Genomic DNA, 27,931 nt, shown 5'->3' on the forward strand with positions numbered 1-27,931 from the left:
TTTATAATGGTTTTGGCCAACAACAACAAAAAGGCACCTTTCGATTCTTCTCATCTGTGCTTGTGGGCACGCAACAAATCATGAGCAACAACTATAGTGGCCACATTTACACTGATACGTTAGACGTGTACCCTATTCATACGCCGACGCTTGTAACACAGCTAACATATTCACTCACCCTTAGCGGAAACATGCCATATTAGGATAGCAGTCAAGACAAATGCCGCAGTTTCCGCAGCATGCCTGCCATGTGTTTCTATGTCACTGGCAGCTACGCGTGCCCATCTCTGTTTCTGTCCCCTCAAAGTAGACATGGCTATGTTATTGTTGCAAACTTGGTGATATTAACAATATTATTCATTACTGATACGGAAGAAACTGTTTCAATGCGAGTAATGTACTCACAAGAACAAAAATCTCATTCGGCGCGTTTGGCTTGCTCTGCCGGCCCCCATATTTGTTTTTGCGTTCTGCACTGTTACAGCACTGTTGTCATCCTGCGGGAAATGCGGGATAAAAAATATATATATATTTTTGCGGGAAATTTAACCCGCGTAATGATCGCACCCCTTAATTTACGCCAATTCTTTTACACTAAAGTGTGATCATTATGCCAGTAAATATGGTATCCCTTTAATCTTTTGTTTGGACTTGGCTGCGTGGCAGTTGTGTTGCCAGTGCATCCCAGTGGTGACAGAGTGCCTTGCCTCTCCGTCCAGGTGCTCGAGAGTGTCAAGAAGAAGAACAAGGCTGGTGTCAAGATCCAGAACAAGCAGATCAAGGACCACCTGTGGGTGTTTGTCAACTGCCTGATCGAGAATCCCACGTTTGACTCCCAGACGAAGGAGAACATGACCCTCCAGATCAAGAAGTTTGGCTCCAAATGTGATCTCAGCGACAAGTTTAACAACCAGGTGGGTCTGAGGATGAAAGCACCTTGCAGTTATTGGTGCTCATTTTCTTCACTTTTGTTGCACCGTGATGAGTCACGGCAGCTCATTAGATTGTACGAATAGCAATTCGGTGCACAGAGATGCACATGGAAACCATGCACAGCGCGTGCATCACCTTTACTTGTATGGAATTATGCAGCGCTCTGCTGCTGGCTCCTTGTCACTTTCGCTGCCTTCGGGCGACCATGAAGGAAGAAGGTGCGTAGACACTGGGAGAAACCACCAGTTATTGCAAGACTTGCGAGGCACCTTCATTTCGCAATATTCTGCAATTACCGTATTTACTCGAGTCTAGGCTGGCCCTGATTGTAAGCAGGCCCCCGAATGTCCGAAGCCAGAAAAAATAAAAAAGAAACTTACCTCGAATATAAGCCGAACAAAAAAGTGAGGACAGCACTCACGAAATGAAAACAGTATATTTAATATGAACATGCCGAGCTCACTCATCGTCGCTGCTAGCCTCGTAAGCTTGCTGTCGCGCCCAAGCTCGCGTGCGCGCGCCCACGCATGCACAGACAGTGCGGCACTACTCAAACGCGTCGAAATGCGGCAATCAGCTCTTCTCTGTTATTGCGCGCTTATCTTCCTTATCGCTATCATCTACTTGCTGCGGCACACGTAAAAAGAGTCTCCCGTTGCCCCCTCATACGATGGACGTTTTTCTCATCGGTGCTGATATCCCGCCCGGCTTGAACGTTTGACAGTGCCTCTGCGGCTAGCACAACTTTTCGTTTGTGGTATCGCCTATTTGGTGCCATTATGGTAACATCACGCCGCACGCTGGTACTTAGCCACCATACCCATATATGACACAGGTCAAAATGGTGATGTCGCTCGTGTACTTCGGTTGGCTACTGATGTGGCTTTTAGTGGCTGCGATACTGACTTTTCTAGATCGTGCTAGCTATGCACCATATTTATCATTTTCAATTACAAACCGGCCCGTTTTTTAATATCCTCAAATCTAAGCTGACCCAAGAGTTTGTACAGCCGAACCTCGATACTATATCGAACAGCACGGTGATCGCGAAATAGTTTTATATAGCCAGAATTCGATATATAAAGTCACGTAAGAAACATGTAAAAAGCTTCTGCAAATTATTAAATGAACCATGGGCTCGATCGGGGCTCGTTGTCCGGAGCGTGCGTTTGGTTGTGCCGCGTGCTATAAAGACGGGACGCGGCCCTTGAAAAACGAAAAATTGCGAAAAAGTCGATTTTCGAAAAACCACATTTTTGGGTCGTATGTCTCATAAACTACCTGTTCTGTAATTATCAGCACCTAATTCAACCGTAAAGTACCAAAAAAACTCTACTTTTGAGGCCACCGCGGCCCACAAAACACGCACAAATGCCGAAATGAAGTCAAACTTGGCGCGCGCGCCATTCCCGGCCCCATAGAGTTTCCTACAACGGCCCATGCGGCCTGCCCGCGCCATCTTGGTGTCGTTTTGAGCGTGGATTCCTTGTCTCTATTTTGCCGCCTTGCAAAATGGCATCGTCGGCGCGGTTGAGGCGCTATTTGGCATTTTCCCGCGATGTGATGCGGAGCGCCGATTGGCTGGAGCAGCGCGTTCAAATCCCGCGGGCTAAAGCGCGCCTGCCATTGGCTGCTGCGTGGGCGGCGGCGGCGGCGGCTCCCTTTGATGTCGCGCTCACGTCGTTGTTGCCCCTTGCTCCGTCCGCCTCAATATGAGCTTGCGAGCTGCTCATCGCCTTTTTCTTTTATTTCGCTAGCTCTTCGCTGTACGCGATGCCGGCAAAGCATCAGTGCAGATGTTCGGTGCACGGGAGCGCGATATGCGTCTTGTACGTGCATCGAACTTCCGATCTTCCGCAGCGAGTGCCGACTGCGTAGACGCCTTTCAGCGGCGGAACTGTGCTTTCGGCTGTCGCCGGTCGAAAATCCGACACACTGAGTGTGCCTGGAGCCGCAAGAGCTAATTAGAAGCTCCGCAGGAGCTTTCTAATAAAAAAACACGTGTTCAAATTTAAGGCCTGTTTTCTCGGAATGGATTTTTTCGCTAGTAGTGGTGCTGGGGAAGGCGATATCTCAAGAACCGCTCTTCAGATTTGTATGCCGTTTTTTTTTATTCTGTTCCTGAATGACCTTACCAGGGGGTAACAGGCTTCTTTTCTTGAACGCTGGTGCAGTTAATTTATAATAAGCAATTAATTTTTGATGAATGTGGTCATTACTGGCTACATCAAATTCAAAGTTGTCTTAAAATTTTTTAGAGGGGAAATTAAAAGAAAGGGCTCTTTAGCCCCCTGGGATATCTATCAAGGGTCATCACAGTGAATTTCAGCTTCCTACGATGTCCTGGCATTTCTCCAGGCTCTTCCTCAGGCATATACATGAATCACCTAGTTAGACCTCAATAACTCTGAAACTAATGAACATATCTTCATGAAACATTTCAGTTTCTTATAGTTCGGTGGTGTGAACGTACCCTGAAAGTTTCATCTGGATATCTTAAAAAATAAGAAAGTTCGGTCTCCAGGGTAGCCTCCCCCCTTAAATGGAAGCTGAAACGGTTTTCAATTTCCATGAATTGCTGGGATTGGGAAGAACAGACCTAATAATTTACGGTTCCGAAATTCTTTCTTCGTTTTGTTAATATAAGCGGCGGAAATTGCTTTCTAAATCACCCCCACGGACACGCCCCCATCGCTTCCCGGAGCGCCGGGTGAGGTGGTTGCCAGAGGAGAGAACCGGCGAGAGTGACGTCATTCGCGGGGACCGAGCTGCCGGACCGGCGTGCTGGCATGTGCTGGCATGCCTCTTTCCGTCCTGCGCTTTACTGAACGACGCTACGAGAGATCTGCCGCCCATGCCGCTCACGTTTGTTTCCTTTTGCGATTTTCGTAAACTGTTCTTTCCTTCTGTGCTGCGTGAGTGCCTACAGCCAAGGGCGCCCAACATGCCCTCGTTCTGTGCAGCATTCCGCTACGCGAACACAGGTGACCATTAGCAGCCATTAACGTCTGGTAACACAGTTTTAGCGTAGCTGGATAGCCTTACGACAAATGCGGAAACACATTGTTGCTAGCGTTGCTATACTCCGTTTCATACATCAGGTGCAACGTTGTGGAAGCTTGAGATACTTCTTGCAGTGGCTGCGTTTGCACTTAGAAAAAATTCGGTGTTTGTTGACCCGATTTTTGAGAAAATTTTCCATATATAAACTCAGTTCTGAAAGAAAAAAGAAATTTACCCATAGAAACAATCCGTGTACTTATACGGCTGCTAACACGTTCTTTTAAATCAATTTTCTGTTTGGTATTTTTTAATTGCAGCCCGTCGTGGCAGCTTCACGTGCATGCTCGCGCGAGCAAACGCCGCTGGCACGCTGCGAAGCATAGACGGAAACGCGCGCAGTAATAGATTTTGGTGACCGTACTTCGTGTGTAGCTTCCACAGCGTTGCACCTGAGGTATGAAATGGAGTATAGGCTTGCCTAGTCACATTCGACGTACGGTTGCAGTTATCGTGTTTACCACACGGCGGTGCTAAAACTGCCTAATATCTTTATGTCAACACTAGCATGGAGCACGCATACCGATTCTTGATCGAGCCACAATCGCAAAGTCGTCGAACCATAGTATGAATATTGCACATATAATACTCACTTAGCGCGCGTCTTTGTGGATGCAAACTGCCAGTTCTTGCAAGGCATGGCAGGCGCAGAGCGCGGCACCGAGGAGGAGTCAGTGTGGCAAATGCAATGCATCGTTGACGTCAAACTCGCCAAGCAGCCGCGTGCCGCTACGCTCAGATGGTGCCCTTGGCGCAATCGATGTGTGCAGCTATAGTGCGGAGCAGTTGGGAACGCTCATTGTGCCACCTCTCTCTTCGAACGTGTTGCGGGAAAGCTCGCCGCCTGTCAACAGAGCACATGTGGTCTGGGGTTGCAGAGCTCGATATGCCCATTTTATGTCCGACCCGTATGAAATAAAAAATTAAAAGTGCATGCAATTATTTAGGAGATATAGAAAGTGTTCAATATATCCGTGTTTGATATATCAAGGTTTGACTGTATATGATTATTGAAAAAAACGATCGGCCTAGATTCGAATAAATATGGTACAGTGAGGCCTCGTTAAACCGTGGTTGGCCGGAGCTTGGAAAAACTATGTACTAAACGGTAGTACTGTTTAACTGAAATAACGTGAGCTTGCCCACTTCCCTGTCGAAAACAGAACTAAGAGAGAGTGCGATGAAAGGGGAAAAAAACATGCAGTGTTTATTCACTTTGCGCGACAAGAGTGTTATTTTCGTTTGACGCTGCGGCGGCCTAGCACGATGACAGCGGCCTCAAACTTACTGAAGCTGCATGCCAGCTTTTCAGCCAGCCCCCTCTTTTCGGAAAACGCTCGCATGACAGATTCCTCGTTGGCGTTACGTATTCTCCGTGCACGCGTGCAGTAGTGCTGCAGAAGTCCCAGAGTGCCTTTTTCATTGCCGGGTGCCAGAATACTTTTCGTTTGGAATAGAGTTAACGTTGTCGCGCCCCTGTTCCCGTCGCGACAATTGCATTCATAAGGTGCACGTAACGCGCAGCTTCTGCCACTGTCGGGCCTGAATCGCCTGTGCTGTCGCTAGTCGACACTTCGGCAACAACACAGGCAACGATGGCGAAAAGTCGAACCTCGTAGCCGACATCTCTTTGCAGTCGCAGCAGCTCTGCGGAGCACCTTCTTCGCATTCCAAATGCCACTCACCGTAGTCAACAGCAGATCCCTGTCGCATGCCAGTGCCGACTTCTTCGTGTCACATTCGATAGCATGGACAATGTCTAATTTTTCTTCTATGCTGAGCACCTGGTGTCTTTTTTATCCGAGCTTCGGCATGACGCGAGTCCTACCTAGCACGACACCATAATGCTCTCTGGCACGGTGTCGAAATGATGTTGATGTGGCTTCCTGCGCAAACGCACAGGGCGCTTGGAGACCATTGTTCCGATCTCTGAGGCTTGTTGTTCTGCCGGGCCGCCCTATGGAGACGACGCACCGACGTGTTTGCGCGACGAAAAGTGGAAACGCTACGTTTTAACCGATGCGTACGATGCGTAAGCTGGTACAGTTTATGCGGATACAAAATACATTATATTCAATGGCTGCTGAGTCGGCGATTTGACTTTACTACCTTTAAAACGAAACTACTGTTTAAGTGGGTACGGTTTAACGAGGTTTTGCTGTATATCTTTATTTTACAAGAAAAGACAAAAAAAGATATCAAGCTTGTGGCCGGGGATACATCAACCCCACTGCAACCAAGTAAAAGATAAAGCAAGTGAGATAACTAGATCAATGCGTGCATGTGGCAAAACAAAGATAAAATAAATTATATAGCAATGGTCATCACATTCTGCAAGACGCATGTGTAGCAAAATGTATATGTGGCATGTTGTAATACTTAATCGTTGTCGTTGATGAACGTTCAGGAAGGCACTGCTGTTTGGTGTATACACTGTCGTTTATTTTTCAAGTTACAGTTATAGTACAAATAAGAGCTCTTCCTTTAAGAGGATATGGGGGGTTTTGACTTATTTTCTTTAATATTTGAGCTAGAATGATGAAAATTTCTAGTTTTATGTAGTTTCATGTACAGGTCTTAAATATAAAACTTATTTTAATGTATTTCATGCCATTCTTTCTGAACAGACACATCTTGGTAAAAATGTTTTGAAAGCATATTTAGCGCCAGCAAACAAGGACGGAAGGGAGACGACACCACAATGCGCTACTTCAACAACTTGATTTTCAGGAAATACACCTATATAACCCATGCACAGTGGCGCCACCTTATACAATTCTTACCCATCCAACAAAGCCGTCTCCTTATCTAACAACTCGACTGAAGGGGCACTAACACACATGTCACTATTCCGCCATTTAGCCTGAGCATCAATAATCTCTCGCACGTCTTTATCTTTGTGCCTCACAAGAACCCGGCAAGATCCATACACCGGTGCACAGCCGCATTCCTGACAGTGGGTTGAAAGATGCCCGTATTGCTTATTTTTCACATTTTGGCAATTGTGGTGTCGTCTCCCTTCCGTCCTTGTTTGCTGATGCTAAATGTGCTTTCAGTTTGCCAACACGCCCAACAAACGGCAATGCTAAATATGTTTTGTCATGTTTCTAAAAAAATGTACTGCATATATTTTGTTGTACTCTTACCATTACAACCTACACTAATTAGGGAGTGCCATAAGACAAGTTTTGTCATTCTAGCTTCTCCAAAACAAAAGTTGTAAGCATTTGAACTTCATGTTAGCAATACAGGCATAATTACGTAGATCAAAATTGTCATTTACTTCAATTTATAGCTTTACCTTGCATTATTTGGTAGTTTTACGCCACTTATTGAGCCCCAAGGTTTCAAATGAAAGAAGAATGATTAAAATTTGACCTGTGGAAGCTGAGAAAACCTGATCAGAAGATTGCACACAGGCTGAAAAATTGAAACTGAGGAAATTGCAAAAAACGCAAGGCATTGCTTTCAAGAGTTTTGCAACCAATAAAATGTCTTTATTTAATAGCTAACACATTAATATGCCCCGGCTGAATAATCGGTGCATGGTTTTTCATGGTGTCGCCGCTTTGCTGCGTGAAGGAAGGCGGCTGAAGCTGCCCGCTCTCACTCTGCACTATTGAGACGGTGACCGTCTTTCTCTTCTGCTTGTTGTATTTCATTTGTTGTATTTGTTGTATTTTCATTTCCCGTAGAATACAAGACCAGGCTTCTTTCATCCCTGCATTGTACCTCATTACTGCTTCTGCAACCGCAGTTTCTACTGCAAATAGGGAGGCATGTTTGGTCTTTGGCATGAGGGACCAGATCACAGAATGCAGTGATTCGTTTGCATTGTGTGTCTTGCTCCTGTGGCAGCGCTGCAAGAGTTTTCTGTCAGCAAGTCGTTCATAGACAGACAGGAGTGCCTTACTCACAATGCTCTGGCAAGCTCCAGTGCTTTGGAAGTGGTTCTCCTCTAGCAGTAGCAGCATACTGTTTGCATCATGAGTTGGCACCACTTGGGCACAGGCTGTCATTTGGGTGTTGATCAGTCGAACATACGTGATGATAGGTTGCCATTACCGCTTCGTGCATACCATCTATGTTGCCCACATTACACTTCAGTGCCCAGCCGTAATAATTGGCGAGCTTAGTAATCAGGTCACCTGTCAGTCAACCTTTGCCACTCAGACTCTCACCATGCTCTGTTTTGTGCTTGTGGATGAGGTTGCGAAGAGCAGTGCCCATCCACTTCTGCACATGTTTAATGCAGTCTTCCTTCTCTACATTTATGTAACCATAAACTTCGGGCTCTTCGAGTGCACGGAAAGACCTGCTGTCTCCATCGCAAAGCATTGTGGTGTAGCGCAAGCCATGGCGCAATAAGGCGCACTCAAAGAGGGCAACAGGTGCCTCTTGTTCCATCCGGCCAGATTTACTATCAGTATTTTTCTGGCACATGTGATTTTCTTTCCAGGCACTGTACCCAGGATCTTCCTTTCATGGTGCATGTTCGCAGCCAAGACAGAAGATTGGTAGTACAATGGAACCCCGTTCATACGTTTTTCACTGGACCGAGGAAAAAAAACGTAACAGCCGGGAAAACGCAACAGTGAGGAAAGTTCCGAAAATGAATGAAAAAAGTGCAGCTTCAACTATAGACAATTTATTTCCACAGAGTGCGCTTAGACCTTAAAGAAGTCCAGAATGGTGGCTTGCCGTTTCTTCCCCTCGCTAGAAATCGCCGCACGTTTCTCAATAGCCTGGAAGGCCGCATTGCTGTCGGCGTCGCTGTGAGGTGCGACGTACCTGCGGAGGAGGTCCAGAGCCGCGACGGTTTCTCCAAAGCTAGGATTTGGCAACTCCCCGGCATCATGCGGCTCGTGCTCCTCGTCGTCACCGCGCCACGACAATGGCAACGGACAAAGGAATATCCGCGGGAAATTTTGCCCTCTTTGGCGTAATCATGCTAACGTGCTAACGATTGTTTAGTATTGCTGCGGAGCGTGCGCGTCTGAGCAGCCCGGTTGCGCACAGCGCAGCGTGGTTTCGTGAGAAATGGAAATTTTGCCCTCTTTGGCGTAATTATGCTAACGTGCTGATTGTTTAGTATTGCTGCGGAGCGCGCGCGTCCGAGCAGCCCGGTTGCACGCAGCGCGGCGTGGTTTCGTGAGAAATGTCAACAAGAGAGGAGAGCTGGCCCGATAGGCGGAGCAACGCCATAAGCAACGCCAACTTCTGGCTTCCCTTTAGCTATAGCTTCACCAAGAGTGACGTCAGGGCCTCTCCTGAGTTTCCTTCCTCCGTGAGTCGACCCGTCCAACAAACCATGCGGTGACCGTAATCACAGTGATAGTGAGAGCATTTTTCACGTATGGCCATCTATTGGCGGCCTCTCGAACTGGCGTGCGGCTTCTTTCAGCCAGTTCCATAGCCAAGCTTGGTCAAAACTCGTCAAAAACCAGAATGGCGGTTGGAGCGCGTTGCCTACTTTAGCCCAGGCGGGTTCGGGTTGCGACGCATCATGCGGGAACGTTTTCACAGCTACTACGTAACAGCGGGGTTCCTTATACATTGGATCCTATGGAAGCTCTGCCGGGACCAGATGAAAACGACGTAGCAGCCGGGAAAACGCAGCAGTGAGGAACGTAACAGCGGGGTTCTACTGTACCTTGAAATCTAGCACATATCCTGAACGCAACTGTGTTACTGCACCCACACCAATATGGGACAGGTGCCCCCTAGTCATCCAAGTGCCATTGCAACAAACTGCAATGTTTCCAGTATTTCCGAAAACCAGCACTTTGTAAAGTTCCTTCACTGCTGAAGCAGAGTTAGAAAGCATCTTTGCACAAGCCTTCATTGCAGCTGGGTTCAGTCTTCCCTTCAAGTGTCCTTGGTACGTCTTGTGGTGCAGGCCTCTGTGGCATATCCCCATAGCTGGACATTTGTCGTTCAGTGCTGTTTTCCTGTTCCCGGTACATTTAATGGCATGGGCCACGAGAATGTTTATCTCAAACGGGTTAGATTTTGCTGCTCCCGACATGGTGCCTTGACCTCCATTTCGTTTCCAAACAACCGCAAAAGTTGCATTCCAGGCTCAGTTGCACCGCGATACATTTGCACATCTGGAAGTCGAAACACTATTACCTCCGCACTTTTGGCACACAGTCTTGCGAAGCAGTTCGTTGACAACATCGATGTCGATGACCGTGTACGTCGCAGCCAATGTCGACGGGCCTGTGTTGTAGTGCGTCGTTGCGAGCGTCCGCAGCTTCCGCTGGGCCGCCGAGAGAGGTGATAAATCCGCAGTTTTTTCGTCCGCCTTTTGTTGGAGCTGATCGCGATCATCCTTGCTGAGGAACGTTGCGCCAGTTCTCTGTCACTGTTCCTGGCTGCGACTTCCAAGGGAGCTGGCAGCAGGTATCGCGGACTCTCCCGACGTCGTCGTCTCGTGCGCCAATTCGTTTTCCGATAGCGCACTGTTGCCCGATGTGTCCTGGCTGAGGAACATTGCGTCAATTTTCCGTCGCTGTTCTTGGCCGCCACTTCCAAGGGAGCCGACAGCGGGTATCGCGGATTCGCCCGATGTCATTGAGCTGGCCGTTGGCGCCTCCACTGATTCGCCTTCCAATAGTGCACCGTTGCCCGATGTTATCGTTGGTGAAACGAAGGAGTCCACTAGCATTTTAATGCATTTCCTGCGCTTTTTCCCGAACTTGTGGATGGTGCGGTACTTCTGATACGATGGCATATACACATGTTCGCGCGCTTCTTTATCCGCTTGCAAAATGGCAGCACGCGCGAACAATATGCGGGCGGCCATGCGGCTGAACTTCACGCGCGCTGCGTGGGCCAATGAGAAGCCTCCATTTCGCCACATGATCACAAACAGCCAATGACGGGCTCGCATTCTTTTTTTTTTACTTTTTTGCTCTTTTGTCTGCATTGACGCGACGCATGAGGCTCATCTATGGCGGGAAAAAGAGCTGAAGGATTGCTCTTTCAAATGAGGCCAAGATGGCCGCGTAATAGCGGACGGCTACGAAATGCGGCGCCGCCGAATATGGGTGTTTTTTTCGCTGTTTTCACGAGAAACCATGCTGAGTTGCTCGTTTATTTGATAATTTCTTTAAAACTACTTGTCTCAAAGGCCAAAACTTCGGCTATGGGTGGAAGGGACACGACAATTACGAATATGACAAAATTTAAAAACGATTTTTTTTTTTCGCGATTTCTCTATCTTAAAGACCCGCGACCCCCCTTAACATCTGAAGATCTCGTCAGAGCGGCTATATAAGGTGCTTTCGCACCAGCTTCTCTGAGTCGTTCTGCCTCTGTCCGCTCTCCCAGTTTCCCATAGCCCCGCTTCCACCGCTGAGACATCCACCTCCGGCAAGCCCAACCAAAGTCGTAAATTTGAGGAGAGTCTCGGGGTATGGGGAAGCCTTTGGTGGAGGGAAGCACCGTTCAGGTCTTATGGCAGGGCATCAGGAATATCTCAGTTCACGATACAAACAAAAGAACCAGACAAACACAACAAAAGAACACCAGTGAGTATAAATGTCTCAACATGGCAAAAGTGTATTTTCAGTAAAGTGTAGTCTACGCTCGTTACTAGGGACCCGCGTACAACAGACTTTCGGATATAATGGATCACATTGCAGCCTTAGTTTGTCATACCTATTTTAATGCTGCAACGAAGTTCACTTTTAATGGACCGCGCTACAACAATGAGATTAGCGGCAATTTTTTTTCAAAATCAGGCGTATAGAACACACTTTTGCGGTGTCAACACAGGCTGACAACTGACTTGTGAAGGTCAGCCAACGATCGCGGCTCAATATCGCACGTGCGAGGGAGGTGGGGTGGAAACATGCCGTCTTCTATCGCGCGTGGGGCGGTGGGGGGCAGTTTCTACTTCGGCGGCTGCCACTTACGGTGTTGTATCTTGAGCGCGATCTGTGGTGTGGACAGGTGCTCACCCATGCGGGCGCCATATCTTGAAAGCAATTTGCGATGCGTACAAAGTGCGTCCAGTGTCTGTAGCTTCGTATGGGCTGTGCTTTCGACATTTAGTTCGCGTTGAAGCGAGAAACAGCACAAAGGTCATTCCGCTCGCTGTTGCTGCTTCGCTTATCTTGATTAATTTGCTATCACAATCGATACTGCAACTTTTTTCGTTTGTTTTTTACTTTGGATGTTTGTCACTCACTCTTTGCAATACAGCTGTGAGACATTGCGATGAACGTTTGAGAAGTGAGGCGCTTCTGATATTACGGACTTAGGATAAAATGGGTGTTTTTGTCAGATTATCAGGGTCCGTTGTAACAAGAATCGACTGTACGATGTCTATGATAGAGAGAGGATGCTTTATTTATCAAATAAAAATACATTTTAAGCCCTCAGCCCAGGGCCTTACTGGCATAGTTCTTAGTAAGTGAGGAGGACGTAGACAAGACATCATTGTCCATTGCCCCTGGTGCTTCACCAGTAGTCTTTACCACAGAGGTGCTGTGTATGGCTTGCAGGTGCTCAAGTGTGGTGTGGTGGAGGCCGTCATGTCGTGGGTCCAATTCAAGGCCCAGAAGCAGCTTGGACAGAAGTGCTCGGCCAAGAAGCACTCCAAGCTCAAAGGCATCCCCAAACTAGAGGATGCCAATGACGCGGGCACCCGCAATTCCGTCGACTGCACCCTCATTCTGACTGAGGGAGACTCGGCTAAGAGCTTGGCCGTGTCAGGACTGGCAGTGGTCGGCCGGGACAAGTTCGGCGTGTTTCCGCTCAAAGGCAAGATCCTCAACGTCCGCGAGGCCACCCACAAGCAGATCCTTGAGAATGCTGAGATCAACAATGTCATCAAGATAATGGGCCTGCAGGTACATTTGCATAATCCTGATTAGGTCACTTGTGCTAGAAGTACCAAGTTGCCATGAAATGTCATTGATTCAGCCCTTTTTAAGGGAAGATGTTCCTCGAAACTATTTTTTCAATTCATTTGGCCATATTTGCCAGACTTTAACACACCCCTGAATCAAATGAGGGCCCAATATTTATGCGCACCCAATTTTTTAGCAAAAAAAAAATACATGTTACACAGTATGTGTTCGGCCTCATGTTTTTTTTTCTTTAAAGTTGGCTTCATCTCGCAGTACGTTTGTGTTACGTGGTAAAGCATACAAGCATCCAGTTTTGGTTACCATAGGTGTAAGACGCATGCATGCTAACTGGCCAAGTTTGAATTATCTGACGAAGTCCAATTTTAGGATCGAAATAACGAAACTTTGGGCCTACAGAAATGCATACGCGCCGGTCGGGAACGAATTAACCGAACAAACAAATCAAATGCTGTCGAATTACTGGAAGTATACTGTATTCAGCAACATTCTTTCTATTCAAGAGCACAGATCCGCTTACCCCACTTTCTTTCCTGGTGCGCAGTACAAGAAAAAGTATGAGTCCGTGGAGGACCTGAAGACTCTGCGCTATGGCCGCCTGATGATCATGACTGATCAGGATCAGGACGGCTCGCACATCAAGGGCCTGTTGATCAACTTTATCCATCACAACTGGCCGTCCCTGCTGAAACTGCCATTCCTCGAGGAGTTCATTACTCCCATTGTTAAGGCCACCAAGGGCAAGACTGAGCTGTCGTTCTACTCCTTGCCAGAGTTTGAGGAGTGGAAGGCAAACACTGATGACTGGCAACGCTGGAAAGTCAAGTACTATAAGGTGTGCTACTTTGTCACGGTTTACTTAGTCAACCTTTAAGTAGGACTCACTGAAGCAGTAATGATCAGAGCTTATTTCCTTTGTAATGCGACTTGCCTACTTCTCTCTGTGCCCACTCAAGTGCCATTTGCGCCAGCCTCGCAAAAGTGCGGTATTTTTGTGTTTTGATGGCAATGCAACGTTTTCTGTAGGGTTATGCAGCTATTGTCAACAATTGGTTTTTTTGGATGCCTTCACGGCACAGCCGCAGTACCTCATAAGGCTGTTTCACATGACGCGAAAAAAAATCGTTCTGCTGCGTACATCGCAAAGCGATTTTCACTAGCAGCTTTCACATGCGTTTGCGGCAGCGCGATTTTCGTCACTGTGATGCGTAAGGTTGCTGCCTGCATCGTTAAATAAAAACAACATGGAAACTAGTCAAATATTCGAATTTCCCTATTATTATTCGATAATAGATAAGTAGAAAGATTGACATTTGGGCGAGTTGCTACTGGTTGAACATTTTGAAGGGGCAGTGCACTATGACGAAGACAGAAGGCAGGAACACGCTGCCCATTCAGGATAATAGATAAGTGCGCCATTTTTTGACGTTTAAAAGTGTGGAAACATTACGACAGCTTGCAGATGCGGTGAGGGAGACGCTGCTGCACAACACCGCAAGTATGAGCGTGTGGCTTGTGCAGCGTCAGTGGGGTGGCTCCATTTAGTACACTCTAGTTTCGTTGTTATTATGGAAGCCACAACTTTTTTCCTAGATGAGTATTTGCTTTTGCAGAAGAACAAGCTACTGTTGAGTGTGCATGTATACGCAGCTGGCACAATTTGTAGTGATGAAGAGGTTGACGACAGCGGCAATCGAGTGGGTTCGTGCCTTATGTTGAAGCGGCGTCTTTCTCCCGATCTGGATAGCCTGCAGCTTCTCCTTTTAAACGAATTGTGCTAGCGGAAGAAAAAAAAATGTTTTTGAAGCTCCTAAGCTGCAGGCGCTGGTGGGTATGCCCTATTAAAACATAACTAAACCTGGCGCGCGACATTGCTCCAAAGAGCTACCACCGTGCGGCAAAACAGGAAAGCGCCTATTTTGACGGCGCTTTGTTTCGTCACACATTGGCCCTCCCACATCGCGCCGATCGCCACGACTCAGCAACGGCGCGACCAACTTGTTGGAATCCAGTCGCGGAGAGCCCACAACGTCGCAGCGGTCGCTGAGCGACAATTCGCTGTGTCGCTGGCTGAAAATTGCGTCATGTCAGACGCGAGTTTATTAGAATGTATGAAATTTTGGATGCAAAAACCCTTCACTGTCTGATTCTCTCGACTTCTTGCTATGACCGCAGATCTGAAATGGTATTGATCGAAGCCACCACCACTGCTGTTTCGGTTATCTTGCCGCCTCGAGCAGGTACTCTTGCACGGAAGATCCGCTGACAGCTGCAGCCGCCACTGCGGCAACACTAGGCCTAGCTACTTCGACGTTCGCTACCAAATTCCTTGCTGTTCGGTGCTTTTCATAAAAACAATTAGCCGCTGGTAGCAATGGCGCAGACTCCGACTTTGCAATCCTCCCCAATGGCTTTGAAGCTCGGAAAGCACAATGCGTTGCATGATGCCAGTTCCCAAAAGTCAGCTTTGCCTCAATACAGTTGTGCAGTGAAGCATACACGAAGTATTGCAGTGAAGCACACCAAGAGTGGGTAGAGGCAATTGTCACTGGACACAGTATGCATTCCTTGGTTATAGACGCGTGCACCTGCCATCTTCTGTCACATTACGAGCACCGATACACCTAGTAATTGTAATGGCAGGCTTACAGAGCCTGCCATTAGAGCCTGACGTGCCTGTGGTGATTTGAGCCCTTGGGGCCACTAAAGGTAGTGCTTCGAAAGGTCGGTTGTGTGTCGGCGACAAAAGGTACGGTTTTACGCCAAATCGACTCAATATTGACACGTGTACTTGTTTGTCTTTATTAGGTGACACGTTTCACCGCCTAACATTTGTTAGGCGGTGAACTGCTACGTGACAATATCCATTTGTAGAGGCCACATGACACACGGGAAGCTGACAAAGTGCCTCACAACGAAAGCGAGTGTATGAGATGGTACGAACATTGTTCTTCGCCATCACCATCTTTGCGACAGATCATATGAAGGCGCCATTCATAGACGCATAGTCTCTCGTTGAGCTTCTAGCTTTGTTATTGGGGGCAATACACATTTTGTCCAGTGTGGTAGAGCATATCTGTCATTTGGAATGCACATGAGACATTTGCCATCACTTTTTGTCTTGTGCCTGACAACACGAATTGTTCTAGTCCATTTGTAATTTTATGTCTGTCTTGCACCCCAGGTGCATATATTTGTTCTCGTTATCTTACAAAATTTTATGTAATTGTTTACAAAATTAAGTTCGTTGCCTACCCAAATAAAAATGTTTGCAACATACTGTACATGGTATGCCGTGTGTGGGAAGGGAAGCTTAATTGGTCGTTGTTGGCTTTGTGTCTTGCTTCACTGTTGAGCAGCACTTACTGATTGCACAGTAATAACAAGCTTTGCCATATGGCTGTAGATTATTGCTGTACTACTCCAAGTGTTCAAAAAAGACCAATTTGTCATCTTCGAAGCTGCTCCAAAATGCTGATATGGCTGGTCCTAAACTGCTCTAGAACAACATTTTTCCTGTTCCAAAAATTGCTCCAAATCCTAAACTGGCTAGACCAGCACTGGGTATAGGTAAGTATACCCTGGCTGTTTGGCATTCCAGAAGTTATGCGATTGGCAACTTAAAGTTGAACCTTGATTTAATGAACTTCAGTTTAAAGAAATTCACAAGGTTACAAATCGTTTTCATTCCATGTTCTTATTTCTAATTAATCTGTGTGCATTTAAACCTATGTGCATTTTTATAATTTAACAATGTAATTTTGTTTTGCAGTACAGATTTATAAGTCCACATGCATTGCATGTATGTACTTGAAGCTTTGAGGCGAGCAGACGAAAAGAAACAGATTGCCCAACTCAGAAGTCATCATTTTACAACTCCTTTTCGTCTGCAAACATGTCGGCAAGCAGCCAGAAATACAGATTATTGAATAGGGGATGGAACATCATGCTGTGTCATGTTCTGGTATGGAAACCACACTAGATGCATTCTATTCATATTTGCTGGTACATTCCTGAATGCATCAGTGGTCAGGCAGAATAGGAAAAAGCCGACCAGAATTGGAATGCCTCTGACAATGAAACGAACGTGCATTGTCTTGGTGTGGTCACACTGTGTTGTTATCCTCATCCTCGTTGCAAATGAATACCACAAATGATGTTATGCTGATCTTGGTTTTATAAATCCTATTTTGAATTTTCAAGTGTGTTATGAAGCATTTTGGTGTTTTGAAGTGTGAGGTCACAAAAACCCAAGTGTGAGTGGCAGTGGAACATGCTGTCCGGGAAAAGTGACTGACCTAGCCATGTTAGAACACATAGGCCGGCATAATTTTCTGTAGTACTAGATGATTGCATGTTGTGGTGGCATAACCACAAGATGAGTAATCAGAGGTTTTGTGTTCTGCCATTAAAGCATTTTGTTTCTCCTTTGCAAAATGACAGGGTCTTGGCACCAGCACGGCCAAGGAGGCGAAAGAGTACTTCATTGACATGGCTAGGCACCGAATAAAGTTCAAGTACCAGGGTGGCGAGGACGATCGCGCCATTGAGCTGGCCTTCAGTAAAAAGATGATCGAGCAGCGCAAGGAGTGGTTGCGCAATGGCATGGAGGAACGCAAGCAACGCCGCGAGCTGGGCCTTCCAGAGGTCTACCTGTATGGCAAGGACACACGTAACATCACCTACGAGGACTTTGTCAACAAGGAACTTATCCTGTTCAGCAATATGGACAATGAGCGTTCCATCCCATCGCTCGTTGACGGGCTCAAACCGGGCCAGCGTAAGGTCCTCTACACGTGCTTCAAGCGCAACGACAAGCGTGAAATCAAGGTGGCGCAGTTGGCGGGTTCTGTGGCCGAGCACTCTGCCTACCATCACGGCGAGGTGTCCCTCATGTCCACAATCATCAACCTGGCGCAGAACTTCGTGGGCAGCAACAACATCAACCTGCTGCAGCCCATTGGCCAGTTTGGCACGCGCCTCCAGGTAAACGGTCCCTTTCTGCAGCTTGAGTAAATTTAATGCAGCAGTCAAATTACTCATGTAGCTGACTACACTACATTTATACACAGCGAGCAGCACCTACGTAGGCTAGAGAGATTTCTTTCACTTCCCATATTCGTGACAAGAAACAATAGGCATGTCACAATATGAAGGAAAGATTATAGATATGCATCGTGTAATTTGGTGTAGCATTAGGTCTGATACTTCTGTGTTACAAAATACAGTTGAATCCTGCTACAACAAAATTGACAGGGCAGGCGAAAAATTTTGTCGCGGAAATTCGTTGTCGTGATATTATCAAATACGTAAGCGACTCGTGGCTTACTGACGCAAAAAGCAAGCTTTAATTTAAAAGATCGGTCAGCTTAGCTTGTTTGCGCTTTTTGTCAAGCGATGACACAACGCAACTCTCGCATGCCGCCAGCAGAGCCATTGTCTTATCGTCATCCTGGGACCCGATGCAATGCCTGATTGTATCAAATGTATCCATGACCTGCGATGTAGTCGGTGGTCTGGCCTCGCGTTGTGTGGCTGTTTCATCTTCGTCTGATGAAACATAGTCTTCCCGGATGCTCTTCAGGATTTTTTGGTCTGTCAATTCTTCGCGCACCACCATGCACGAGTCGGCTTGGATGTACCTGTTTGAGTGTACATCGGCGGGCGCATCTCCACTTTCCTGCAGGGCTGCCCCACGCAGTTGTGGCTTCATTAGATGGTGACCCGTCTCCGTTGCTGCCTTTATTATCAGAGTCCAAAGTCTCAGCAGCCTGCGCAATGAACCCAGCATGGTGGAAGCAGTTGCAGGTTATGGCGCTTCTTGTTGTGCACCACGAAGCTGCAATCATTTGGAGCGACATAAAGAGGTCCACTTTTGTGTTGCGGCCCAACTGCGTGTTCAGAAGCAGCCTTTGAATAAGGCGCTCACAGTAAGCTCGCTTGACGCTTTGAGTGACCCCTGGGTTGAGGTGTTGAATGATAGAGGTGCAGTTCGGTGGGAGAATTTAACTGCATGTTTTCCAGCTCGACGTCCTCTATGATGTGGGTGGAACAATTGTCTAAAAGTAGACAAACCTTTTGGCCTTGCCTGCCCAGGTTCCGGTCGAAGGCGTCGACCCACTCTCCGAAAATGGCCCAGGCCATCCATGCCTGAGTGTTAGCTACATACCGTAGTTACTTGATTCTAATCCGCCCTCGATTGTAATGCACACCCGTTTTTTGTGACCAAAAAAAGGAAAAGAAAGCTGCTCTCAGTTGTAACACGCACCTGTTTGCCGTGACCTAAAAGAAGAAAAGTCCTTTACAGTACCGTGCACCTCATTCTTTCATACAGAAATAAAACTTTCTCTCATTTGGAGAAAACAAAAGATTTGCTCCCAATGTGCTAAAGTTGCGATAAATAAAAAAAGTCAGTTTTGCCCGAAAAGCGAAGCATCGATTACAATAGCATATTAGGAAACAGCCGTACAGAAAGTAAAGATAGTAGTTTTATCGGCCGTATACACTTTTAAACATTCGCTTACTAACTAAATTAACAAGCATGGTGTCATGCGCACACAAGCAAACATGAACACATCTCACTCAATCACCTAAACTAAACTTAAGTGCATTGAGAAAAAAAATTGGAGGACGCTTAAGCTTCGCTTTCAAGAGTGGAACGCGACAGCGTTCCCGTTGACCCGCCAAGGGGTGTAAGACAATGGGCTACGGCGCAGCGACTACGCGCCCCGCATCGGACGCGGTGAGCGTCGAGCAACGCAGCGTTCGGCGCGACAACGAAATGTGCGCCTGAGCAAGCGACGCACGCCTGAGCCTTAGAAACAGCTCGTTTCTAAGGCAACACCGTGTTCACTAGAGGCGCTTTTGTACCGCTTTGATGCATCGAACTCGTGGCTCAGTGGTAACGTCTCCGTCTCACACTCCGGAGACCCTGGTTCGATTCCCACCCAGCCCATCTTGGAAGTTGCTTTTTATTTATGAAGTGCCTGCCGTGATTTATCGCTCACGGCCAACGCCGCGGACACCGACACCGACGACACCGGCTTTTCTGCGACACGAGCTCCTTAACGCTATCGCGTTAAAAATCAATGTGAAGGTCACATTGATAATTGTGGCTAAATATTGCAGCTCGAGGGTGTTGGTTACAGTTACCACAGTCATAGAAACTGCCGATACCAGCGGACAGGATTTCTTTTAGAATGGCAACACAGCTGTCTTTCGGTTTGCAGTTTGCATGACTATTCCTTGCTGGTGTCCTTTGTAGGGTGGCAAGGATGCAGCCAGCCCTCGATACATCTTCACAATGCTATCTCCACTGGCACGCCTAATCATGCCGGCATCAGACGACCCCGTTCTGGACTATCTATTTGACGACAACCAACGCATAGAGCCAGAGTACTACATCCCCGTGCTTCCTATGGTCCTGGTGAACGGCGCTGAGGGTATCGGCACTGGCTGGAGCACCAAAATCCCCAACTACAACCCACGTGAGATTGTGGCCAACCTGCGCAGGATGATCGCTGGCGAGGAACCCAAGCCCATGAAGCCCTGGTTCAAAAACTTCCGAGGATCTGTGGATCAGGTGAGAGCCATTATTTTAAGAAGCTGCAGGCCAATTGGCCTGAGCAGGAGGGGTATAGAGAGTACGCTTGTTAGAATGGACCCACATACAACAGCCTTTCGGATATAACTGACCATTTATACAACATTTATACAAGTACCTGCAGCACCACAAGGGCATTATTGCAGGGGGGGTCAGTTGGAGGAAAATGAACATGTGACAAAAACTTAAAACAGCTAAGCACAGGTGGTAAAAGTAACAAAATACGTAACATCGATGAGTCAGCTCGATGGCAAAACGGTCTTCAGGGAACTGCAGTGCAAGATTTCAACACAGAAATGGAAAGGGTACACTATCGCATGCAGCACAATGCCAGCCAATGATATAAACAGGATGATATTATACTACGGCAGACTGCGAGACAATAAAGACAGAAACTCTGAACACGTTTTACATTCACCAATGCTCTTGGGAAGCCTATTCCAGTGTGCGGAAGCATGCGTAAGAAATGAATTACGGTAGACACCAGTACGACAGCGCATTTCAATAACTTTCAGCTCGTGATCACGTCGTTTAGATATGAAGTGGGGAGGGAAAATGTACAAGTTCTTATTCCACCACACCTTATTCTACCATATTTCAGCCTTAGTTTGTTCTACCTATTTGATTAGTGCAACGAAGTTCACTTTTAATGGACTGCACTACAACTATCAGCTACAGCGGATGAAATTATTGTCAATTTTTTTCAAAATCGGGTGTATAAAACGTACTTTTGCCGTGTCGACGTGGGCTAACAACTGACTTGTGAGGGACAGCCGACGATCGCAGCTCATTATTGCGCGCATGAGGCAGGAAGGCGGGACGGGAATACACAGTCTTTCTTTCACTCGCAAGGCATGGGGGCGGGGGAGGCGAGAGAAAGGGGTCTACTTCGGCGGCTGCTTACTGTGCAAGCGCCTTATCTTGCAAGCGGTTTGCAATGGGGACAAAGTGCGCGCCCACTCCGCCATCCTATCTTGATAACGATCTGCGATGTGAATAAAGTGTGCCCAGTACCTGTGGCTTCGTATGCGCTGTGCTTTTGACGTTTAGTTTGTGGCACGGAGCAAGAAATATTTAGGAGTGGAAACTCCGCTGTTTGCGGCGACCAGAAAAAGTCACAAGCCCGCGGAGCCGTTATCGTGCTGGCGGCCTGGAAAGAAATTACCGCTGTTGAGAGCGCGCCGGAGTGGCCGGAGCCGCCTGCCCGGGCGCTGCATTTTTTTTTTCGCTGCGGCTTCTACGATGCGCCGCATGGCGCCGCCACTGTATATGGCCCCGTCGGCGCATACAATTGTGACTTTATCTGGTCGCCCGCGCTCGCTCGCACTGACTGGAGTTACACCTCCTATATGTCTTACTCCATGGTTTGTGGACAACATGAAGGTCAATTCGCTTGCTGCTGCTGCTGCACTTGCTTAATTTGCTATCGCAATTAATGCATCGCCTTTCAGGCGAAACTGCAACTTTTTTGTTTGTTTCTTACTTTTGATGTTTGTCGCTCACTCTTTGCAATACAGTTGTTAGACATTGCGACGAATGTTTGGGAAGTGAGGCGTTTTGGAAATTACGGACTTCGGATAAAACGGACCGTTTTTGTTGGATTATCAGGGTCCATTATAATGAGAGTCGACTGTATTTTCAGTACATCGAGTTAAGAACAACACACAAATTTGCATAAACACTGCAAACAGGCTTGTGAAAAAGAACAGCTCGAACTATGCTGTATTGTACAGTATGCTCTAAGTACAGTGATCGTCACAAGTTATGACATTCAACTTAGCAGGCAAGAATATTGAGGTGAACAAGAACATACATAAATCATCGCCTGACAGAAAAAAAATCGAACTGTTTAGAGAAAAAGTTCTCCTTCACTTCTGATAGTGCAGTGTGAACGTGAGTGGCTCGAAAGCGACATACCATCATTAGCGGGCTAACAATGCCCAATGGGCGTGGTATGGAAAGAGTTAAGGCACAGGTTGCCGAGCACACCTAGTGGGGAATTACTAAATTTTCCAAGTAAAATGAGCCAAATGCATGATGTTTTTGTGTAATGGCTTACTACTTTAGTTTTGTAACATTGGAAATGTAATTGCAATGTTCTAACATCAAATTAACCCAACTTGCTAATAAACGCACATGCATATCATTACTCAATATTCGTATTTGAAAATTTTGATATTCACAAGACCCTAAAAATTCATTTAATTGTGTTGTTCGGAGTCCAGTTTAGCCTTAACTCATTCCCGGTTCCGGGACCTGCTTCCAGAACTGCAGCAGCAATCCGCACAATAACAAAAAAAGAAAAGAAACATATCACAATGTTTGTTGCCACTTTTGTTCATAGAAAAGAAACTTTGACCCCTAGCCCCATCACTGCAAAGGGTATCCCATCACTTCCACCAGTCCACAAGGAGTCCCGGACACATCTAGGGCCGTGAACCACTGTTGTAATGCATTGTTAAAATCGCTACTGTGAATGACTAAGTTCCTTGTAGTGATTTTGTTGGAAACTATGGTTGTGGTTCAGCAGGCCATGCATAACATTCTGTGAAGGCTGGCACTGTTGCTGTAGGGGTACAGGTTGTCTGTGCCTGCGAGCGGTCCAGGACCTTGTGCTGACGCAAGTGCTGCCATGCATGCAGGTTGAGCCCCAGCGTTTCCTGATCAGTGGCGAGGTGGCCATCTTGAGCTCGACCACAATTGAGATCACCGAGCTGCCCGTCCGCACGTGGACGCAAGCGTACAAGGAGTCGGTGCTCGAGGCCATGCTGCACGGCAGCGAAAAGGTGCCGCCCTTGATCACTGACTACAAGGAGTACCACACGGACACCACCGTGCGTTTTGTTGTCACCATGAGTGAAGAGAAGCTGTCCAAGGCCCGTGACGAGGGTCTGCACAAGGTGTTCAAGTTGCAAACTTCGTTCACCACTTCGTCCATGGTGCTGTTCGACTCCAAGGGTGTTCTAACCACATTCCGCACACCTGAGGAGATACTCAAGGACTTCTACGAGACACGCCTTGAAGGGTGAGTGGGAGGGCTCGCAGGGGCAGCATCGCAGGAAGGTCTGACGGAACAGGCTCTTTGTATACCTACCAACCTTTATGATTCTATTGAAAAGTGCCCAATTTTTCGAGCTTGTTTACACTTGTCATATCGACAGCAATTAAATTTTCAGGTTCCTTTGTTTTTTAATTTGCGTTGAGTTTATGGCAAAATATATTCAAAAATAACATTAAGACAGCTGCTGGCCTACCTTTTGTAGCATACAGTAGCTGACCAATTTTTTGGAACTCGCGGGAACTGAAAAATCATCCGAAAAATCGAACAGTCAGAAAAATGAAATTTATAAGTTTTAGAGCGACTTAAAAAAATCCCTAATAATACCTTGCCGTCGAGGGCAGGGCATTGCATGGAGGCAATCAGATTTGCTTAGATTTGCGCAAGAGTGACATCTTGGTACACAGTCGACAATGGCGTCGCCACGTTGGCGATCTCCACCAACGGAGTTCATCATGGAGATAAAGGAATTGAGCCATGTTTCTTCGCACCACTTGGCTCTCGCAAAGGCACAGGAGGTGACACTGATCACACAAACGCCAAGCCGCACAACATGCACAAAGATGCGGCAATGTTTCCGAGACACGAACAAAGGAACCACGTTTCTTCGTGCCACTTGGTTCTGGCAAAGGCACAGGAGGTGGTGCCGATCACACAAATGCAAAGCTGCACAAACACTGGTGCCGATTACACAGATGCAAAGCTGCACAAACACACACACTGACTTAATGTCTCCGAGATGCACCAAAGCTAGCAAAGAACCAATGTTTCTTAGAGTTGTGAACATCTGGCTCTGAATGTCAAGGTTCTATGCAAATACCATACCTATTCAAACTATTCGCTTCGGAATTATGTGGTTCTAATTACCATTTGCATTGAGTTCGCATTGAACGAAAAAAGATTGATATTTGCACAAGCCTAGTTATGCTTAGCGGATGCTTTGTGCTGACTTGTTTTTGTGGGGCTGTGGACTATGACTCGTATCTAATCTGGGTAGCTCTGCAATTGGGTGTTGCATGTCTGTTCTCACGACATTCTTTGCCTTTTATTGGCCGCAGGTACAAGAAGCGTAAGGCATACATGATGGGCCTTTTGTCAGCTGAGGCCAAGAAGCTAGAGAACCAGGCACGCTTCATCCTCGAGAAGATTGACAACCAGATCAAGATAGAGAACAGGCGCCGCAAGGAGATGATCCTGACGCTGCGTGAGCGTGGATATGACCCGGATCCAATAGTCGAGTGGAAGAAGCAACAGGCACAGCAGGAGGACAAGCAGGATTCACAGGACGATGAGGAAGACGAGAAAGACGAGGACAAGGACGGTGGCAGTGCGAGCTACAACTACCTTTTGGGCATGCCAATGTGGAGCCTGACACGGGAACGCAAGGAAGACCTGCTGGCCAAGCGAGACCAGAAGCGAGAAGAGGTGGAGACACTCCGCCGCAAGACTCCCGAGAACCTATGGGACGAAGACCTGAATGCATTCACAACGAAGTTGGACGAAGTGGAGCAGGTTGAGCGAGACGACGAAAATTCCACGGGGACCAAAGCGGTGGGTCTCAAGATGGCGTCCGGCAAAGGTGGCCGGCCGAAGGGTGGCTCCAAGAAAATGGAGACCGAAACGCAACCGTCACCGTTTGCAGAACGCGTTGAACCTAAAGTAGACTGGGAGGCCAAAAAGAAATCTGAGAAAGGCACTGGGCCTGGGCGCAAACCAAAGAAGTCGTTTGACGAAGGGAAGAGTGAAAGTGGGGCAGGAGGAGGAGATGATGGCGAAGGTTCTGCACCAAAGCCAGTGCGCAAGCGTGCTTCTAAGGGCACGGGCGAAAAGAAAAGGACGCCGAAGAAACGGCGCAGAAGCTGGTCAGGATCAGACACGTCTGACCAGTCAGCAAAGAGCTTCGGCTCCGATGATGAGGAGAGGCCGAAGATACCTCCCGAGCGCCAGACTTCACGGCGAGCGGCACTGGCACGGCCAAAGTACAAGATTGACGACAGTGATGAGGATGATGATGATGATGACATGGGTGAAGCAAAGGCCAACGAAGGTGTGCTCGAAGACGTGGAGGAGTCTCGGCCATCAGAACCAGCAGCATCAACAGAGGATGGCCAAGAGAATGGCCGTGTCCGCGGCACATTTGACAGTGACAGTGATAGCAACCTAGAACCCCTGACAAAGAGGCTCAGCCAAGGTGGGAAGGACAACTCTGAGACGGCGTTTGACTCTCTCTTTGGTGGAAGTGGTTCGGCAAGCGGCTCAAAGGCTCCTGGCTCGCATAAAAGTGTGGGCAGTGGGTCAGACAGTGAGCCACCACGTGCTGCACCAAAATCGGCACCTGCTCCCAAGAAGGCCCCACCAAAGAGGAAGCCACCGGCGCAGAGCGACTCCGATGCATCCGATGTTGACGAAGAGGAATTTAAGCCGAAGAAGGCTCCTGCAGCTCGCAAGCCCGCAGCATCAAAGAAGAAACCAGCCATGAGTGGTTCCGACGCGTCTGACCTGGACGACGATGATTTTAAGCCCAAAAAGGCAGCTCCTGCGCGAAAACCAACAGCTCCCAAAAGCCGGAAGAAGAAGGCCACAGACTCTGATTCCGATGGGGCACGCAAGAAGTCAAAGCCAGCAAAGAAATCAAAGAAGGCCACATCTTCGGATGACGATGACAAAATGTCAGATAAAGACGTTGCAGGGTCAGTGGCACCACGTATGACAACTGGCCGTGCCAAGGCGCCGGTCAAATACAACTTTGGCACTGACAGCAGTGAAGATGACTTTTAAATTATGTCTTTGACTTGTACCTCCACTTTCTTTGTTCTGTCTCCCACGCTAAGCATTTTTAAGCCTTTGCTTTTAGGTGTGTTGCACAGTCTTATCTCTCATTTCCTTGCATTGTCGTTTGTCCTGTTACATTCCACCTATTACCCCTTGCCAGATGGAGCAGGACGACTCCACTTTGTACCATTCTTTTTTTTCTTTCTCCACTTTGTGCGGCTAACCTGTTTAGCATTCATCTGTAGGTAAGGTGTACTAGAAAGGCTTTGTGGAGGGAGAGGAGGGGGCTTTGTGGGAGTATTCATCGTGGTGCATTTTGTAATACTGGTGTGTAAAATTGACAGCCAGCTTCATTGTTTTATTGTTTCTCACTGAACTGTGGACATTTCATCTGCAACTTGCATCCTCTATTTCTTGGCGCTGGTGCAGGACCATTCATATTCAAACAATTATTCTCAATTGTTTCTGTTGACTGAAGACGGTTTTGAACTGAAAAACTGCAAAATTCACTATCGTCATATATCGAAACATAGGTGAAAGTGACTTTTGTTGCTATTTCACATTTCTTAATTGCGGTGCTGACAACAAACTTTGACCGATGTGCATCCTATACTATCACAGTGTAAATATAGCATCTAATGCAAACCATAACTCATTGTTTTAGGTAAGTGTTACTTGCTCCTCCCCTTACCAACAAACTCCGATCCACAAAGAATGCACATTGTGCTTCAAAGGATGCTGGGACTTCAGAATTGCTTTGGTTTAGGCCCTGTGTATAGAACTCTGCCCTGTCAGAGTGTATGTGAGAGGGTTTGTGCTGCGTGATGTTTTTAGCTAATGGCTGCTCACTGAATGGCGGTATAATTTTACTATTTGGCCTCTGAAGCTTTCTAGCACACTGTACCTCCCTACACGTTCCCCTGTCCAGCATTTTCCACATTGTTGACCACACCATGCCATTTTCCTTTATTCTGCCGATGTGCTACTGTGCGAAGCACTAGAATTCTTAGAAATGAGGCATATACTGGTGACGGTCACTTGGCTATTTTTTTATGTTGATACGCATTAGACATTGTATTTTGCTTCGTATTCTATCACTACAGTTCAAAGTGAGCATTTAGGAGGTCTGTACACTTATTTAAGACGGTGTTACTCATGGCTTTTTCCATGAGAAATGCATTCATTTCTGATGTGTTTTTAATGTTTTTAAGTGTATAAAACAATAAATGTTTCGTGCAGACTGTGTGCTCCCTTTGTCTCTTGAGCAAGCTGTTGATTCAAACCTTGTAATCACGAAGTTGCATGGCACTTGAAAATAACTTGTCAAATTCAATATTTGTTCTAAACATACATATTGATGTGGTCAGGGGAAAATGTGTGAATTTTATATATGCTTTGTTCTGTTAATTGGTTGTAGTACCGTATTTACTCGCATAATGATCGCACCCCTAAATTTTGTCGTCAAAATTTGATTTTTTTTAAATTTCCCGTGTAATGATTGCACCCAAAACTTGCCGCAGCGATATGTCGTGTGCCAAGTCTAGCTAATGATGATCGCGCTTACCATCTGTCGAATGCTACGCGAACGCCTCCGAGACAAACCAAGCGGTCTGCACGCACCAAACA

The 27,931-nt window shown here is 47.0% G+C and overlaps 1 protein-coding gene across 1 annotated transcript in view; it reads left to right on the forward strand.

Annotated features, from left to right (window-relative positions):
* The window catches only part of LOC142589605 (DNA topoisomerase 2-alpha-like), a 33,332-nt gene extending 5,784 nt beyond the window's left edge, over nucleotides 1-27,548 (forward strand). The window contains exons 4-10 of the mRNA XM_075701104.1: nucleotides 720-914; nucleotides 12,507-12,854; nucleotides 13,417-13,707; nucleotides 17,316-17,858; nucleotides 20,137-20,454; nucleotides 23,118-23,500; nucleotides 24,592-27,548. Of these exons, the coding sequence (XP_075557219.1) occupies nucleotides 720-914; nucleotides 12,507-12,854; nucleotides 13,417-13,707; nucleotides 17,316-17,858; nucleotides 20,137-20,454; nucleotides 23,118-23,500; nucleotides 24,592-26,311 (3,798 nt within the window). The 3' untranslated portion in view covers nucleotides 26,312-27,548. The remainder of the gene's footprint in view (nucleotides 1-719; nucleotides 915-12,506; nucleotides 12,855-13,416; nucleotides 13,708-17,315; nucleotides 17,859-20,136; nucleotides 20,455-23,117; nucleotides 23,501-24,591) is intronic.
* Nucleotides 27,549-27,931: the final 383 nt, after the last annotated feature.

This window comes from Dermacentor variabilis, chromosome 8 (genome assembly GCF_050947875.1).
Source record: "Dermacentor variabilis isolate Ectoservices chromosome 8, ASM5094787v1, whole genome shotgun sequence".
In the NCBI taxonomy this organism is placed as follows: Eukaryota; Metazoa; Arthropoda; class Arachnida; order Ixodida; family Ixodidae; genus Dermacentor; species Dermacentor variabilis.